General features: G+C 41.2%; 5 protein-coding genes across 5 annotated transcripts; all 5 read right to left on the bottom strand.

Moving 5' to 3' along the window:
- Nucleotides 1–49: 49 nt before the first annotated feature.
- LOC110971106 (histone H2B) lies at nt 50–442 on the bottom strand. The gene has a single exon (XM_022221431.2). It carries the CDS (start codon nt 431–433, stop codon nt 59–61), a length of 375 nt encoding a protein of 124 aa, XP_022077123.1. The 5' UTR covers nt 434–442; the 3' UTR covers nt 50–58.
- A 918-nt stretch (nt 443–1,360) lies between these two features.
- Nucleotides 1,361–1,898, bottom strand: LOC110971108 (histone H4). Its single transcript, XM_022221433.2, has one exon. It carries the CDS (start codon nt 1,850–1,852, stop codon nt 1,541–1,543), a length of 312 nt encoding a protein of 103 aa, XP_022077125.1. The 5' UTR covers nt 1,853–1,898; the 3' UTR covers nt 1,361–1,540.
- A 3,575-nt stretch (nt 1,899–5,473) lies between these two features.
- LOC110971104 (histone H2A) lies at nt 5,474–5,890 on the bottom strand. The gene has a single exon (XM_022221429.2). The coding sequence runs from the start codon at nt 5,874–5,876 to the stop codon at nt 5,490–5,492; it is 387 nt and encodes a 128-aa protein (XP_022077121.1). The 5' UTR covers nt 5,877–5,890; the 3' UTR covers nt 5,474–5,489.
- A 913-nt stretch (nt 5,891–6,803) lies between these two features.
- LOC110971105 (histone H2B-like) lies at nt 6,804–7,274 on the bottom strand. Its single transcript, XM_051946254.1, has one exon. It carries the CDS (start codon nt 7,261–7,263, stop codon nt 6,889–6,891), a length of 375 nt encoding a protein of 124 aa, XP_051802214.1. The 5' UTR covers nt 7,264–7,274; the 3' UTR covers nt 6,804–6,888.
- Nucleotides 7,275–9,350: 2,076 nt separating this feature from the next.
- On the bottom strand, nt 9,351–9,680 carry LOC110971107 (histone H1-like). The gene has a single exon (XM_022221432.2). It carries the CDS (start codon nt 9,678–9,680, stop codon nt 9,351–9,353), a length of 330 nt encoding a protein of 109 aa, XP_022077124.1.
- Nucleotides 9,681–13,101: the final 3,421 nt, after the last annotated feature.

The following is a 13,101-nucleotide window of genomic DNA, read 5'->3' as shown; positions in this document are numbered from 1 at the left end:
GCTCCGCAGATAAAGTGGGTGGCTCTTAAAAGAGCCGTTGTGTTGTTGATGAAGTTGTTCACTTTGAGCTGGTGTACTTTGTAACGGCCTTGGTGCCCTCGGACACGGCGTGCTTAGCCAGCTCACCGGGCAGCAGCAGCCTGACGGCCGTCTGGATCTCCCTGGAGGTGATGGTGGAGCGCTTGTTGTAGTGAGCAAGACGGGAGGCCTCGCCGGCGATACGCTCGAAGATGTCGCTGACGAAGGAGTTCATAATGCCCATGGCTTTAGACGAAATGCCGGTATCGGGATGGACCTGCTTCAGCACCTTGTACACATAGATAGCGTAACTCTCCTTCCTTTTGCTCCTCCTCTTCTTGCCACCCTTTCCGGCGCTCTTGGTCACCGCTTTCTTAGAGCCCTTCTTCGGGGCAGACTTCGCTGGTTCTGGCATCTTTCTCCTTCGCCGTAGTAACGAATGAGGCTGAGAGTGGAGAGCGACTGTTCTTATACAGCCCGCATGGAAATACGACTGCGCAGCCCCCCGTCTGTAATTGGCTGAGAGGCTCAGCGAGTTGGATTCTGATTTCCATGGAGACTCCACAGAAAGCTGGAGACCTCCGACAGTTTCAACGTAGAAATTTGCATTTCTAAGTACAGACTGAATATAAACACATTACACTGGATATGAATAATTTAATTTAAATACATTACTTACTATACTGACAGTTTTGCTTCTGAGCATCTCCAAGGAACAGACAAATCTCCACACAGTTCAGATGGTCCATAAACAGAGAATTGGTCCTCAGCTGCATCAACAGTCTGAACTGAAGCTTCATTGAAGTCACAACATGTAGAAGAATAAGAACCAGAGGTCAACGTCAATATCAGCACGTTTTATCAACTGAACCACTGATTTCTTTAAAAAATACACATATATATATATATATATATATATATATATATTTAAAATATTTTTTCTACCAAAAATAGCTTTGAAATTGCTCCAGATTGGGGTCCTGTATCAGAAATATTTTTTTTGTCCAACAAGTATTAAAAATATTCCATTTCTGTGCTGTGCTTGCATTGGACTGTACCATTGTAACCCAGATGAAGGGTACAGCAGCCACTAGAATGCTGTCAGATGATATTCTTTCAGACTGTCAGTTCCTGTGTTCATGCAAGGTCTCCAGAAATAACTGACCCACCCTGTGAAATATAATGTGGCTTACTGATTTTGAAGATACAGATTGAACAAAGAGCAATTCTAATTTGTTTAGTGTAACTTAATGAACAAGTACACCGCATTCAGCTAATCTGTTTAGACAAGACTGGACAAAATTTGGATTTCATTGAGATATTTATTTAAGTGTGACTTTTATTCTTGTATATGGAAGACTGCATCGAGCTCGAGTTTGGTAATCCTTCATTTAGCAAAGCGCAACCACGTCACATAGAAAACGTTTCTAGTCACAAAAGACTGCATGTAGCGGGACTTAGCTCTATAAGAGAAGATGGTGGTCCTGAAAAGGACCTTTGTTTTGCTGCGTGAACGCCAATTTTAACCTCCGAAGCCGTACAGAGTGCGGCCCTGCCTCTTCAGAGCGTACACCACATCCATGGCGGTCACCGTCTTCCTCTTGGCGTGCTCGGTGTAGGTGACGGCATCACGGATGACGTTCTCCAGGAAGACCTTTAACACACCGCGAGTCTCCTCGTAGATCAGACCAGAGATACGCTTGACTCCACCACGGCGAGCCAGACGGCGGATAGCAGGTTTAGTGATTCCCTGGATGTTATCACGAAGAACTTTACGGTGCCGCTTGGCGCCTCCTTTACCGAGTCCTTTTCCTCCTTTACCTCTTCCAGACATTCTCACTGTTGTTCAGGTTTCTGCTGAATGATGCCGCTGCTGGATTGACGGAGGTTTAAATCTCCTCTGAGGACGTGATAGAAGACAGAGGCGGGCCTCCTCCTCTTCTTCTTCTGTGAATTTTCTGCTGCTTAATAATAAACCTTCTTTGCTCCATCAGCGCCACCAACTGACCAACAGCAGGATCAGCAGCTTCTGTCTCTATGGATCCTTCAGCAGGAAATTCACAGGAGCTCAGAAGATACAAGAACTGTGTTTAAAACATGAGCAGTGTCACGATGTAGCACTCACAAAACAATAACACAACATATAAACATGAATCTAACATGTCATTTCAGATGGTAAAGGAACAATCAAATCAGATATTAACATTCATTGTGGTCAGCAGAAGAAACATTAGTTTTGGCAATAACCATTTAAAAAGTAATTTTTGGTGAAAGATCAACAAGTGGTCATTTTGATAAAACCCTGAAATGTCACTTTCTGCATAGTGATCATTTATCTTAATTATGCTGGTTGTATTTGTTTTATTGATCAATGCAGCTGATTATTTCTGTCTGGCAGCTGCACAAACTGTTCAACTTATATTCAAACATAACATGTATTGAACAGTATTTAAATCTGAGACTGTCCCACAATGCAGGATAATACTTTAATTTGTGTCCAAATCAAAGTGAAATTGATTTTACAAACAGAATATTCTCTGAAATAAATATCAGCAGAATAACTTATTTTACAATCTCTGTTCTATCAGCTGCAGTACCAGCAGTGTAAAGGGACACGACAGCGAACCAGGAAGAAACATTAAAAAAAAAAAAAAAAAAAAAGAAGTAATTTTCTGATCACCAACCAAATAAATATCAGGTTCTCATGGCAACATGATCCATACATTGTGGGATAGTGTAACTGGTTTTAGTGTCATACAGCTCCACATGTTTGCAGATATAACATTTTTCGCCCAGCTGAGAATCTGTCATGAATTGTGAGGAAATGCTTAGTTTCCCATTTAAATCCAACACTTTGAACATATTCAAGTTAAACACAGCATTAGTTACCATGGTGATCTAAGCAGCCGCTATTTTAGACTTTAAAATTCTGAAGACTGCAGCAACAGACAGTAAATTGTTTAATCAAATGTATGTCAATGACAGAATATTCACAGAATATTTTATTAATTCAATCACAATTTTGAGTTTTAAATTATTTACTGTAAATGTGCATTTAGATTTAAATTATGTATGAAATGATTCCAAGTGTGATCCTACAGATCACAGTATTGATACAGCTCAAAGTGGATCTAAAGCTCTGCAGATAAAGTGTGTGACTCTTTAAAGAGCCATTGTGTTGTAGATTAAGTTATTTACTTAGAGCTGGCATATGCAGGGTTGACAGATTATTTCTGAGTGAATATTTAACTCCAATTTCGAAAAAAATATTGTTCAAGCTTTTAAAAATACAAATGTCACCATGTAAAACACAAATAAGATGAACTCAGACAAAACATAAGAATCAGTGAGAAAAGAGTTGATTTCCTTTTCTAAAGAATTAAGTTAATATGTGAACGGTTATTTTTTTCTTCTTCTTCTTCTTTTTTAATTTAGCCTTTATTTAAACAGGTCATCCTGTTGAGATACACTGACCTCTTTTTCAAGGGAAACCTGGCACGACAGCAGCCTGAGAAACATTAAAATTGTGCCAATTTAAAAACAGACACCACCAACTCACTCAACAAAATAAATAAAATGCATGCCAGATAAAAGCAAAGGATTAAGAATTTACATTAAAACAAGTGTGAGAAGTCGTTGCTGCAAGATCTTTCATATGTTTTTTAGAAGGTTCAATGGCGATGAGTTCCTTCAGATTCAGTGTCTTGTGCAGTGAGTTCCAGGCAGCAGGTGCAGAGTATTTAAAACAGTCTCAAATTCAGAATGAACCTTTGACATGTTTCATAGCTATAAATCATTGGAACATAAACAGTAATTGCTGTTGGTTTTGGAAATCTAGTCACACAAATAATGTGGAAGTGGACCTGGGATTGCTTTATAAATAAATTTATACCAGTGGATAAGATGGCGCGTCATCAAAGAGGGCCGTTCAGTTCCATCATATAAAGTGTAGTGGTGAGTGAGGGCTCTACAACCTGTGATGAACCTTAAGGCACAGATTCTACTTTGAAAAAATTAAAGTTCATGAGGACAAATATGTATTAGACACAACAAAACTCATGTATCCACAAAATACAAGAAAATAGTCACCAAAGGATTAATACAAATGTGATGTGACTTTTGTTCTGGCTAAATTAAAAACACAATTTCTAGTACCACAATGTTGTTTAGCTCTGACAATAATAGCCACTCCCGGTGTGGACGGCCCCAATGGAGACGTTTTCCACAATCGTCAGTGCCATGCCATGTCTCCCTACAGTCAGTGGTGATGGTGTGTGTGTGTGTGTGTGTGTGTGTGTGTGCGTGTGTGCTTGTGCAGTTGTGCGCCTATATGGAGGGAGGGTGGGATGGGTCTTCTTTTTTTTTTAATGTTTTTAAATGTTGTACACCACTTTGTGTTACAAAGAATGTAACACAAAGTGCTGTACAACATTATTTGTATGAAAAGTGCTCTATAAATAAAGTTTGATTTGATTTGATTTGATCTGAGAGTGTAGCCTCCAGCTCTGCAGTCATATACTATTGCATTACAGTCCATTTTATTATCATCCACTATTAAATCATCAACATTTAATAAAGTTAAAATGCTGAAGGAAGACAAATGTATATGTTATTAGAATATTTACTACATAATACGAACCAGACAGATGCTCATTGTGAGTTTGTGTGTGGCTCTGAAAAGAGTCGATGGTTTTATTTGATCCTTGACTTGGTTGAACCACTGCTGACAGACAGAGCTGCGGACGTAAAAGAGGACCGTTGTTGGCAGTTTCAGTGGGTGGAGTCAAATTGACCAAATCAATGTAAATGTTCCCTTCTACATTTGCAGTGTAAATTAAAATTCTACAATACAAGTTTTAAGAGACAATTGAAGACTTAACTGTTCAGAGAACACCTAGGCACTTAATCTGACTCCACCTTAGGGTTAGAATAAGTCAGGTGGTCTAAAACCCAGCACTTATTTAGCACTGACAAAGTTGGGGGGGGAGCAATTGTTCCGCAACTTGATGACAACACCTTTGACCAACCACACTTGAAGCACTTTTTGCACTTAGAGGTTTTTCCTTATGTCTGAATTCTTGCTTGTGTTGTACGTCGCTATGGACAAAAGCTAAGTTGCTTGTGTAACTCAGCCGACATACATATCTATTCGGATGCGATCTCTGTTTACTGCCGTCTTCAGCAGACAAATGACAGAATCAGCCATCTGACAAACTTTTACTCCTCTCTCTCTGACTACATAAAAGGGGTGCTGAATAAAGGCGGGAAACATTAAGTGGACATAAGTCAGATGTATATGACAAGAATATATACCTTCATCAACCCAACCCACAACCACTACTGCACTACTGACCCTCTTAGACATGTGAAATAATCTTAGTGCTTAAGCTGAGTACTGGTGTTGAGATGCTCATAAAGAGTTTGTGTGTGGCTCTGAAAAGAGCCGTTGGTTTGTTGCAAAACACTAATGTTTACTTGGACTTAGCGGGCTTCTCAGTCTTCTTGGGCAACAGCACAGCCTGGATGTTGGGCAGCACGCCACCCTGAGCGATGGTGACTCCACCCAGCAGCTTATTGAGCTCCTCGTCGTTGCGGACAGCCAGCTGCAGGTGACGAGGGATGATACGAGTCTTCTTGTTGTCGCGGGCAGCGTTTCCAGCCAGCTCCAGGATCTCAGCAGTCAGATACTCGAGCACAGCCGCCAGGTAGACGGGGGCACCGGCACCCACACGCTCCGCGTAGTTGCCCTTCCTCAACAGCCTGTGAACACGACCGACCGGGAACTGGAGCCCTGCCCGGGAGGAGCGGGTCTTTGCCTTGGCTCTGGCTTTGCCGCCGGTCTTTCCGCGTCCAGACATGTTTCGAAATAAAAGCTTCTTATTGCGAGTAGAAACTAGAATGAACTCAACGGCCCAAACTGCAGCTCTATATAGGGACACAGCTGCTCACTGATTGGTCAGAATGAGAGGGAAATGTGATCGTCCAATCAGAGGAGAGTTATTGTAGTTCTTACCGAGTCATTCAGACCCCGTTTCAAATGAAACAGTTTAACTGCAGTTTAATGAAACATGGTTTTAGTTTGATTCAAATAGAATCTCTGCTGGAAAGGAGCACAAATATATGTAGTAGATTAAGCCATAGTTAAATGTGAATTCAAGTTTAATCCTGTACACAAAGTGTTTATTCACTGAATTTCTTTATGACTTACAATATACACAAGGAAAAACATTTGCCTTGGGTCAGTGCATGAGAATACATTTTAAAACCCTGCAGCAGAGCAGCAGCAATAAATAAAGTAAAATATAAAACCAGTTGTTTTCAGCTCTTTAATGAACACGTTTAAAACCATTAAACATCTATCAGCAGATGTTTCATGAAGTTTAATTCAAATAGCAGAGTCTGAGTAATTGAAATCATTACAGATATAAATAACAGTCATTTAGACTCAGTAATTACATTGTGACTGGTCAGTATTTCATCATTTATCAGTGAGAATGGAGTGTCCACTGATCAGAAAATAGGTCACTATTTCTCTACTTTATAATACACAAAACATAATTCTTATTAAATTGCAAATAACTAACATTCATAATTGTTTGGGCAACTAATCAGAAATCATTACTTTTATACTGCACAGCCTTCAAACTCAGTTTAACTGAGTATTTTGTAAATGTGCATTTGCTTTTCTAGCTTCTACTTCATGTACATAATTACACTTAAAGACCCAACGCTGTAGATTTGTTTTTGTTTTTAATAATATTTAAATATTTTATGTTGTACCCATTTATATTGTCACTACGTGAGACGTTGAGCTCTTATAGTGCATATATGTGGCTCTTAAAAGAGCCGTTGTGTTGTTGATGAAGTTGTTTACTTGGAGCTGGTGTACTTTGTAACGGCCTTGGTGCCCTCGGACACGGCGTGCTTGGCCAGCTCACCGGGCAGCAGCAGCCTGACGGCCGTCTGGATCTCCCTGGAGGTGATGGTGGAGCGCTTGTTGTAGTGAGCAAGACGGGAGGCCTCGCCAGCGATACGCTCGAAAATGTCGCTGACGAATGAGTTCATGATGCCCATGGCTTTAGACGAGATGCCGGTGTCGGGATGGACCTGCTTCAGCACCTTATACACGTAGATGGCGTAACTCTCCTTCCTCTTGCTCCTCCTCTTCTTGCCGCCCTTTCCGGCGCTCTTGGTCACCGCTTTCTTAGAGCCCTTCTTCGGCGCAGACTTCGCTGGTTCAGGCATCTTTCTCTTCACTGTCTCTTTAGTAACAAATGAGGCTGAGAGCAGAGAGCGGCTCTTCTTATACAGACCGCATGGAAATACGACTGTGCAGCCCCCCGTCTGTAATTGGCTGAGAGGCTCAGCTGATTGCGATCTGATTTCCATGGAGAAGACGCAGAAAGCTGGAGACCTCCAACAGAATCAACATTATACTTGACATTTCTGAGTACAGACTGGGTATAAATACTTATTTATTGAATATAGCTGTGTTAACACGAAGAAATATAACACACATACATTGGTTACCTATGACCTGACAGGCACTGTAAATTAATCCAATAACAGAACTTTGTTTACTTAGCAGATGGATCTTATGCAGGACTTTTGTAGAACTAACTTTAAATCATACAGTAAGACCTGCAACTGTCTGGAGCTCATCAACAGCCTGCTCTGAGAAGAAGCAGCTCTATATTTTACTGTGTCATCTACATGATGCAGTTTAGCTCTTTTCTGATGTTTTTAAGACAAGACAATACTTTTTTTTTAAATTATGAAAACAATTCACTTCACCTAAAATAAGATGTTTTGAAGACTTTCTTGATATTGAGGTTTGTCAATGATGTTGATAATCAATTTAAGTAAAATATTAATACTAATTATATCTAACTTTATGCTTAACCTCAAAAGTAAACATCTTGAAATGACTACCTTCAAACATAAAATGTGCAAATAAAACACCAGATACGCTAAACGTAAATTGAACTTAATCATCAGTTTTGCATCTTAAGTTTTCCTTCCCTGCACATTGACATAGTGGTTAACACTTTGGCCTTGCAGCAAAAAGATCCATGGTTCAAATCCCGGCCTGGGCCTGGGATCTTTCTGTCCAAAAATATGCTGAGGTTAATTGGTTACTCTTAATTGCCTGTAGGTGTGAATGTGAGTGTGATTGTTTGTCTGGATATGTAGCCCTGCGACAGACTGGCGACCTGTCCAGGGTGTCCCCTGCCTTCACCCGAGTTAGCTGGGATAGACTCCAGCACCCCCCACGACCCTAGTGGGGATAAAGCGGTGTATAGAGAATGGATGGATGGATTTCCCTACAAGTCTTCTTCATTTCCCCTAAATCTTACACACACACAAATCTATTTCGATCTCACCATGCATGTACTAGTTCTTTTTTTGGCTGCACACTGCAATTGAGCATTTCAGGGATGTGCATGCATTTCTCTTTTCATGCTCATGTTGTAAGGAGGAAGGAAGTCTGGTCTACTGTAACAGCCTGGTTTCTGCTCCTACTTACGAATGGCAGAGGAACGATGTTTTAGCAACGTCCTCGTCCATTTCAGATAGAATTGTTAAGTGATGTGACTTGAGTAGAATTTTTACCTGCTGACATGTTTTGTTGTTTCTGAAGACAAATGAGAGGAGCAGAGATGAGTTTAACAGTGACAGCAAGAGGATATTTTATTGTGCTTCTCTCTGTGTCAGGTACTGTATGTCTACATTTACATCCACTAAATTAAGAGGGGAAATGTGTGATTTATTAAACTGAGTGGAACGGAATTATTTTTTTTTGATAGTATGCAGAAAAAGGTGTATCAGGCTTGTATGAAAGGCAGATCATTTGGAAACTTTTTGATACTTCAGAACATAAATGCTATATCACACTAATTTTGCCAACAACTGTGGACATTTTTGTGGAAGCCTGCAGTGAAATTACACCAGCTGGTTGTACAACATTATGATTAAAGTAAAATAAAGCTTCTTTAATTGGATCTTTCTCTGTGACGTTATAAAGGTCGATTTTCAATCTGTGAAAATATTAAAAAAAACACATGGATTAGTAACAAATTGTAATTCTTAATGACTTCATTGACTCGAATGGTGGAAAAAGACAAAACCTTGATGAGAAAAGCGCATGTAAAAAGCCTTGATATCATTAAATTTTACAAAAAAAATGTTTTAGTTTTCTGTGATCCATGGTTGAGCCATAAATGAATGGAAGCATATTGTGAGAGTGTTGAGTGAGGCAGCAGCTCTTTAGTGGAGGCTGTGGTGGCTCTGAAAAGAGCCTTTGCTGATGAGTGAGTGGAGATGAAGCAGCTTCACTTCTTGGCAGCTTTCTTAGCTTTGGGCTTCTTGGCTGCACTTTTCTTTGCTGCAGGCTTCTTGGTCTGGTTCAGAACCCCCTTGGTGACCATCTTGGTGACAGCGGTGTTGATGCGTTTGTTTGATTTTGTCACATCAACCTTTTTGGCCGCCAGAACCTTCTTGATCGCACCCAGCGAGATCCCCTTCCGCTCCTTAGACTCGGCCACAGCGGCGACGATGAGCTTCGGGAGGCTGGGCCCATCCTTCTTAGGCCTGGCAGCCTTCTTCTTCAGGGCTTTAGCCAGAGCTTTAGCCGGTGCAGCTGCCGGAGCTTCTTCTGCCATGTTTCTGCGTATCTGTTTTTTCTCAAGGTGTCCGAGCTGAACGCAGGAGGCAGGACTTATAAATACCATGAGAACCATAAAGAGGCAACACACCATACAGGGCTGCCACCGGCTTAAAACCGCGGCGACATTTGTGTTTTCTCTGAGACGTTTTGGACACAAAATACGCACAAAATCATCCTTTTCACACTCCACGTTCGTTTCCACGACCGTGTGTCCGACAGCTTGGAAGCCTCCTGGAAGCAAGAGACAAAGAGCTGGAAGCCGAACATGAGCCGAGTATGGAAGGACACGCATTTCCACGACGACGACACACGTGTCCCTCCACACTCGGCTCATGTTTGGCTTCCAGCTCTTTGTCTCTTGCTTCCAGGAGACTTCCAAGCTGTCGGACACACGGTGATCGAGTACGGCTCGCTGACACTTTTCTGTACATTTGTGCTCCTAAAACAACTAAAAGCTCTTCGTCTGAGGTGGAACATAGGTGTTCCAGTTAGCAGAGACATGTTAGGACACAGTGGAAGAAAAACGGCGGCGCTGCGCTGTTTTGTTGGCCTGGAAGCGGAGAGTTTCGGCCGCCGGTAAACACACTTACGCTGCCGGTGCTTGGGGCAGCTGCTGGTATCTGGATGATCCGTTAGAATAGACTCCGTCTGAACTAAATGTTGGATTATCGAATCACCGAAACTTTAGCGCGTCAATAAATCTCCTATTTAACTGACGTTACATCTACTCTCTTAACCCTTTAAGCTTCAGTCAATTCCAGCCGTTTTCAGTACAAAAAATCGCTAATATTCTATTTTTAAATTTAAAAAAATTACGAAAAATACAGGGAATATTGGACGCGCATCGCGAGGTGCATTTCCTTGAAAACGACCGATTCGTGGATTTTACACCGACTTCACGACATGTTTTGGACAAAATAGTTTACTGGCTTGTGTTGTCTGGATGTAAAAGGTTGGATTATGGCCGTTTTTTGTGGAATCTTTTTTTCTGTCTGTAATAATGAACCCGGAAATGTGAGTCGCGCTGTGTGCGTTGAAGCCGTGTAGAGAGAACGGATGGATGACTATTTGTTTTTGTCGGACAAATGTGTTTTTCTCACCCTCTGTGGTAATCGCATCTGAAAGTGGTTTATACCGGCGGATTCATGAGAATCTAAGCTTTCCATCGGCGTATAGTGTTTGTATAATCGGGTTTGCAGCCATCGGACATTCTTGAAATTCCTATGCAAATTAGTAGGTGTACCGCCGGCGGTACACCTACGACGCACTGAAGCGTAAAGGGTTAATATTTAGGATTTTTAAATTTTATCGTCGTATTTGGTATTCAGTTCCACATTACGGGTCTTTCTAAATGTGTGTATGGGAGACGCCAGTGTTTACAAACAGTGACGTCACGAAGTCACGTGATTACCGCGCTGGTTGGCAAGAGGAACCAGAGGAACAATGGCTGATGCGAACTATCCTTCCGTGAAATTGTCCGATTATGCTCAATCCTTATCACCTGAGGCCCGACAAATATACGTGAGCAAGCTGAGATATCAGGGAAACGGTAAAACCTTGCCAGATCCCTACAATTTGAAGACTGGGTGGGTTGACGATCCTTCATTGTGACCGGACATTTCCTTCACCGGCATTTATTTTTAATTGATTGACACCGCTGGGCAGTTCACCCACCCAAAAATATATAATTATGAATTAAAAATAAAATATCTTCTGTTAATCTTCAACAAGATGTCAAAGAAACGTCAAGAAGTTGCTGTATTTTTTGTCTGCAGTATGGCTTCTATGTAACAGTAACAGACCCACAGCATTGGTGATCGAAAATAGGACAATTCTAAAAAAACGATCGCTAGACGCATACAAAAACAAATATGGTTACAAATAGAAGGCTGCTGGCTTAAGGAGATGTTATTGAATATGCTTCATTCGACTTTAGTATACTTTCATCACCTAAAAAGCGATCGGTAACACATGACAACACTGAACCAAACCGAAAGTGTAGAGATCGCTTCACGCGAAGGATGCGCAACTAAATCAATATCTTTTGGTAAATAAGCTCAAAGTTGGACATACTAAACATGCTAAACTGTTGAATAGTTTACCTGAAGAAAAGTGGGAGCCACAAACACGATCTCTGCTGCTTACTGGGGTACAATTTTTCCTGTTGATGGCTGAAGCCACCGCCATCTTCTCTCTCCTGACATCAGTATTCGGTGAAATTTCAAGCCTGATCCCTTCTCAAAACGCTTCGTACAACCAACAACTACACACGCTATTACCATTGTGGTAAATACATGTGCAATTTCATTCATGAAAAGCGATAACTTTACGTATTTGTTTCAAACTCAATACCGTTCTCGTAGCAAGTCGTTATGTTACTGCCGGTTCTTGCCAACCAGTAGCAGTCTTGTACCACGTGACCATAGCAAATGACAACACGCTGGCGTCTCCCATATAGACCCTTTATTTGTTTACAAACATTGTGACGTTTTTTGTGGGCGGGGCTTATGCTGGAGGCAAAAGCGGAGCGAGAAGTCAAGCGGGACTGGGAGTATATAGTTTGCGCTGGGAGTTTGCGCTGCAAACTCGAGCATTTTTAACCCGTTAAACTTCAGTGTACCGCCGGCGGTACACTTACTAATTTGCATAGGAATTTAAAGAATGTCCGAAGGCTGCAAACGCGATTATATAAACACTATACGCCGATGGAAAGCTTAGATTCTCATGAATCCGCCAGTATAAACCACTTTCAGATGTGATTACCACAGCGGGTGAGAAACACACATTTGTCCGACAAACAACGAATATCCATCCATCCTTTCTCTGTACACGGCTTTAACGTACACGGCTTTAATGTACACAGCGCGACTCACATTTCCGGGTTCATTATTACACACAGATGAAAATATTCCACAAAAAACGGCCATAATCCAACCTTGGACATCCAGACGACACGAGCCAGTAAACTATTTTGTCCAAAACATGTCCTGAAGTCGGTATATAATCCACGAATCGGTTGTTTTCAAGGAAATGCACCTCGTGATGCGCGTCCAATATTCCCTGTATTTCTCGTCATATTTAACGGGTTATTGTTTTTGATTGTATTTTTTTCTGTGTCTTGTTGTGTCCTTGTTCTTATGGTGTGTGTATTTGGACCCAGTGTCTGGAATAAAGCTGAATTGAATTGAATTGAATTGAATATTTTTTATTTACCAATAGAATATTAGCGATTTTTTTGGACTGAAAATGGCTGGAATTGACTGCAGCTGATCGTCTCTGTCCAGTCTTTTCGCCAGTAGCATTTAACCACAACTGTCTTCGTTCCCTCTGAGCACGAGTGTTCGGTGGAATCCTATAAAACTTTAATTTGCGTTCGCCAATGTCATTCCTCCTATTCTGGCATCCAAAAACACAGC

The sequence above is a fragment of the Acanthochromis polyacanthus genome, chromosome 3 (assembly GCF_021347895.1).
Source record: "Acanthochromis polyacanthus isolate Apoly-LR-REF ecotype Palm Island chromosome 3, KAUST_Apoly_ChrSc, whole genome shotgun sequence".
Taxonomy (NCBI): Eukaryota; Metazoa; Chordata; class Actinopteri; family Pomacentridae; genus Acanthochromis; species Acanthochromis polyacanthus.
This window is presented reverse-complemented; position numbering and strand designations above follow the sequence as displayed.

Bases quoted from the DNA above. Each gene is read 5' to 3' on its own strand.
- LOC110971106 (XM_022221431.2), bottom strand. From the start codon at position 433: ATGCCAGAACCAGCGAAGTCTGCCCCGAAGAAGGGCTCTAAGAAAGCG.
- LOC110971108 (XM_022221433.2), bottom strand. From the start codon at position 1,852: ATGTCTGGAAGAGGTAAAGGAGGAAAAGGACTCGGTAAAGGAGGCGCC.
- LOC110971104 (XM_022221429.2), bottom strand. From the start codon at position 5,876: ATGTCTGGACGCGGAAAGACCGGCGGCAAAGCCAGAGCCAAGGCAAAG.
- LOC110971105 (XM_051946254.1), bottom strand. From the start codon at position 7,263: ATGCCTGAACCAGCGAAGTCTGCGCCGAAGAAGGGCTCTAAGAAAGCG.
- LOC110971107 (XM_022221432.2), bottom strand. From the start codon at position 9,680: ATGGCAGAAGAAGCTCCGGCAGCTGCACCGGCTAAAGCTCTGGCTAAA.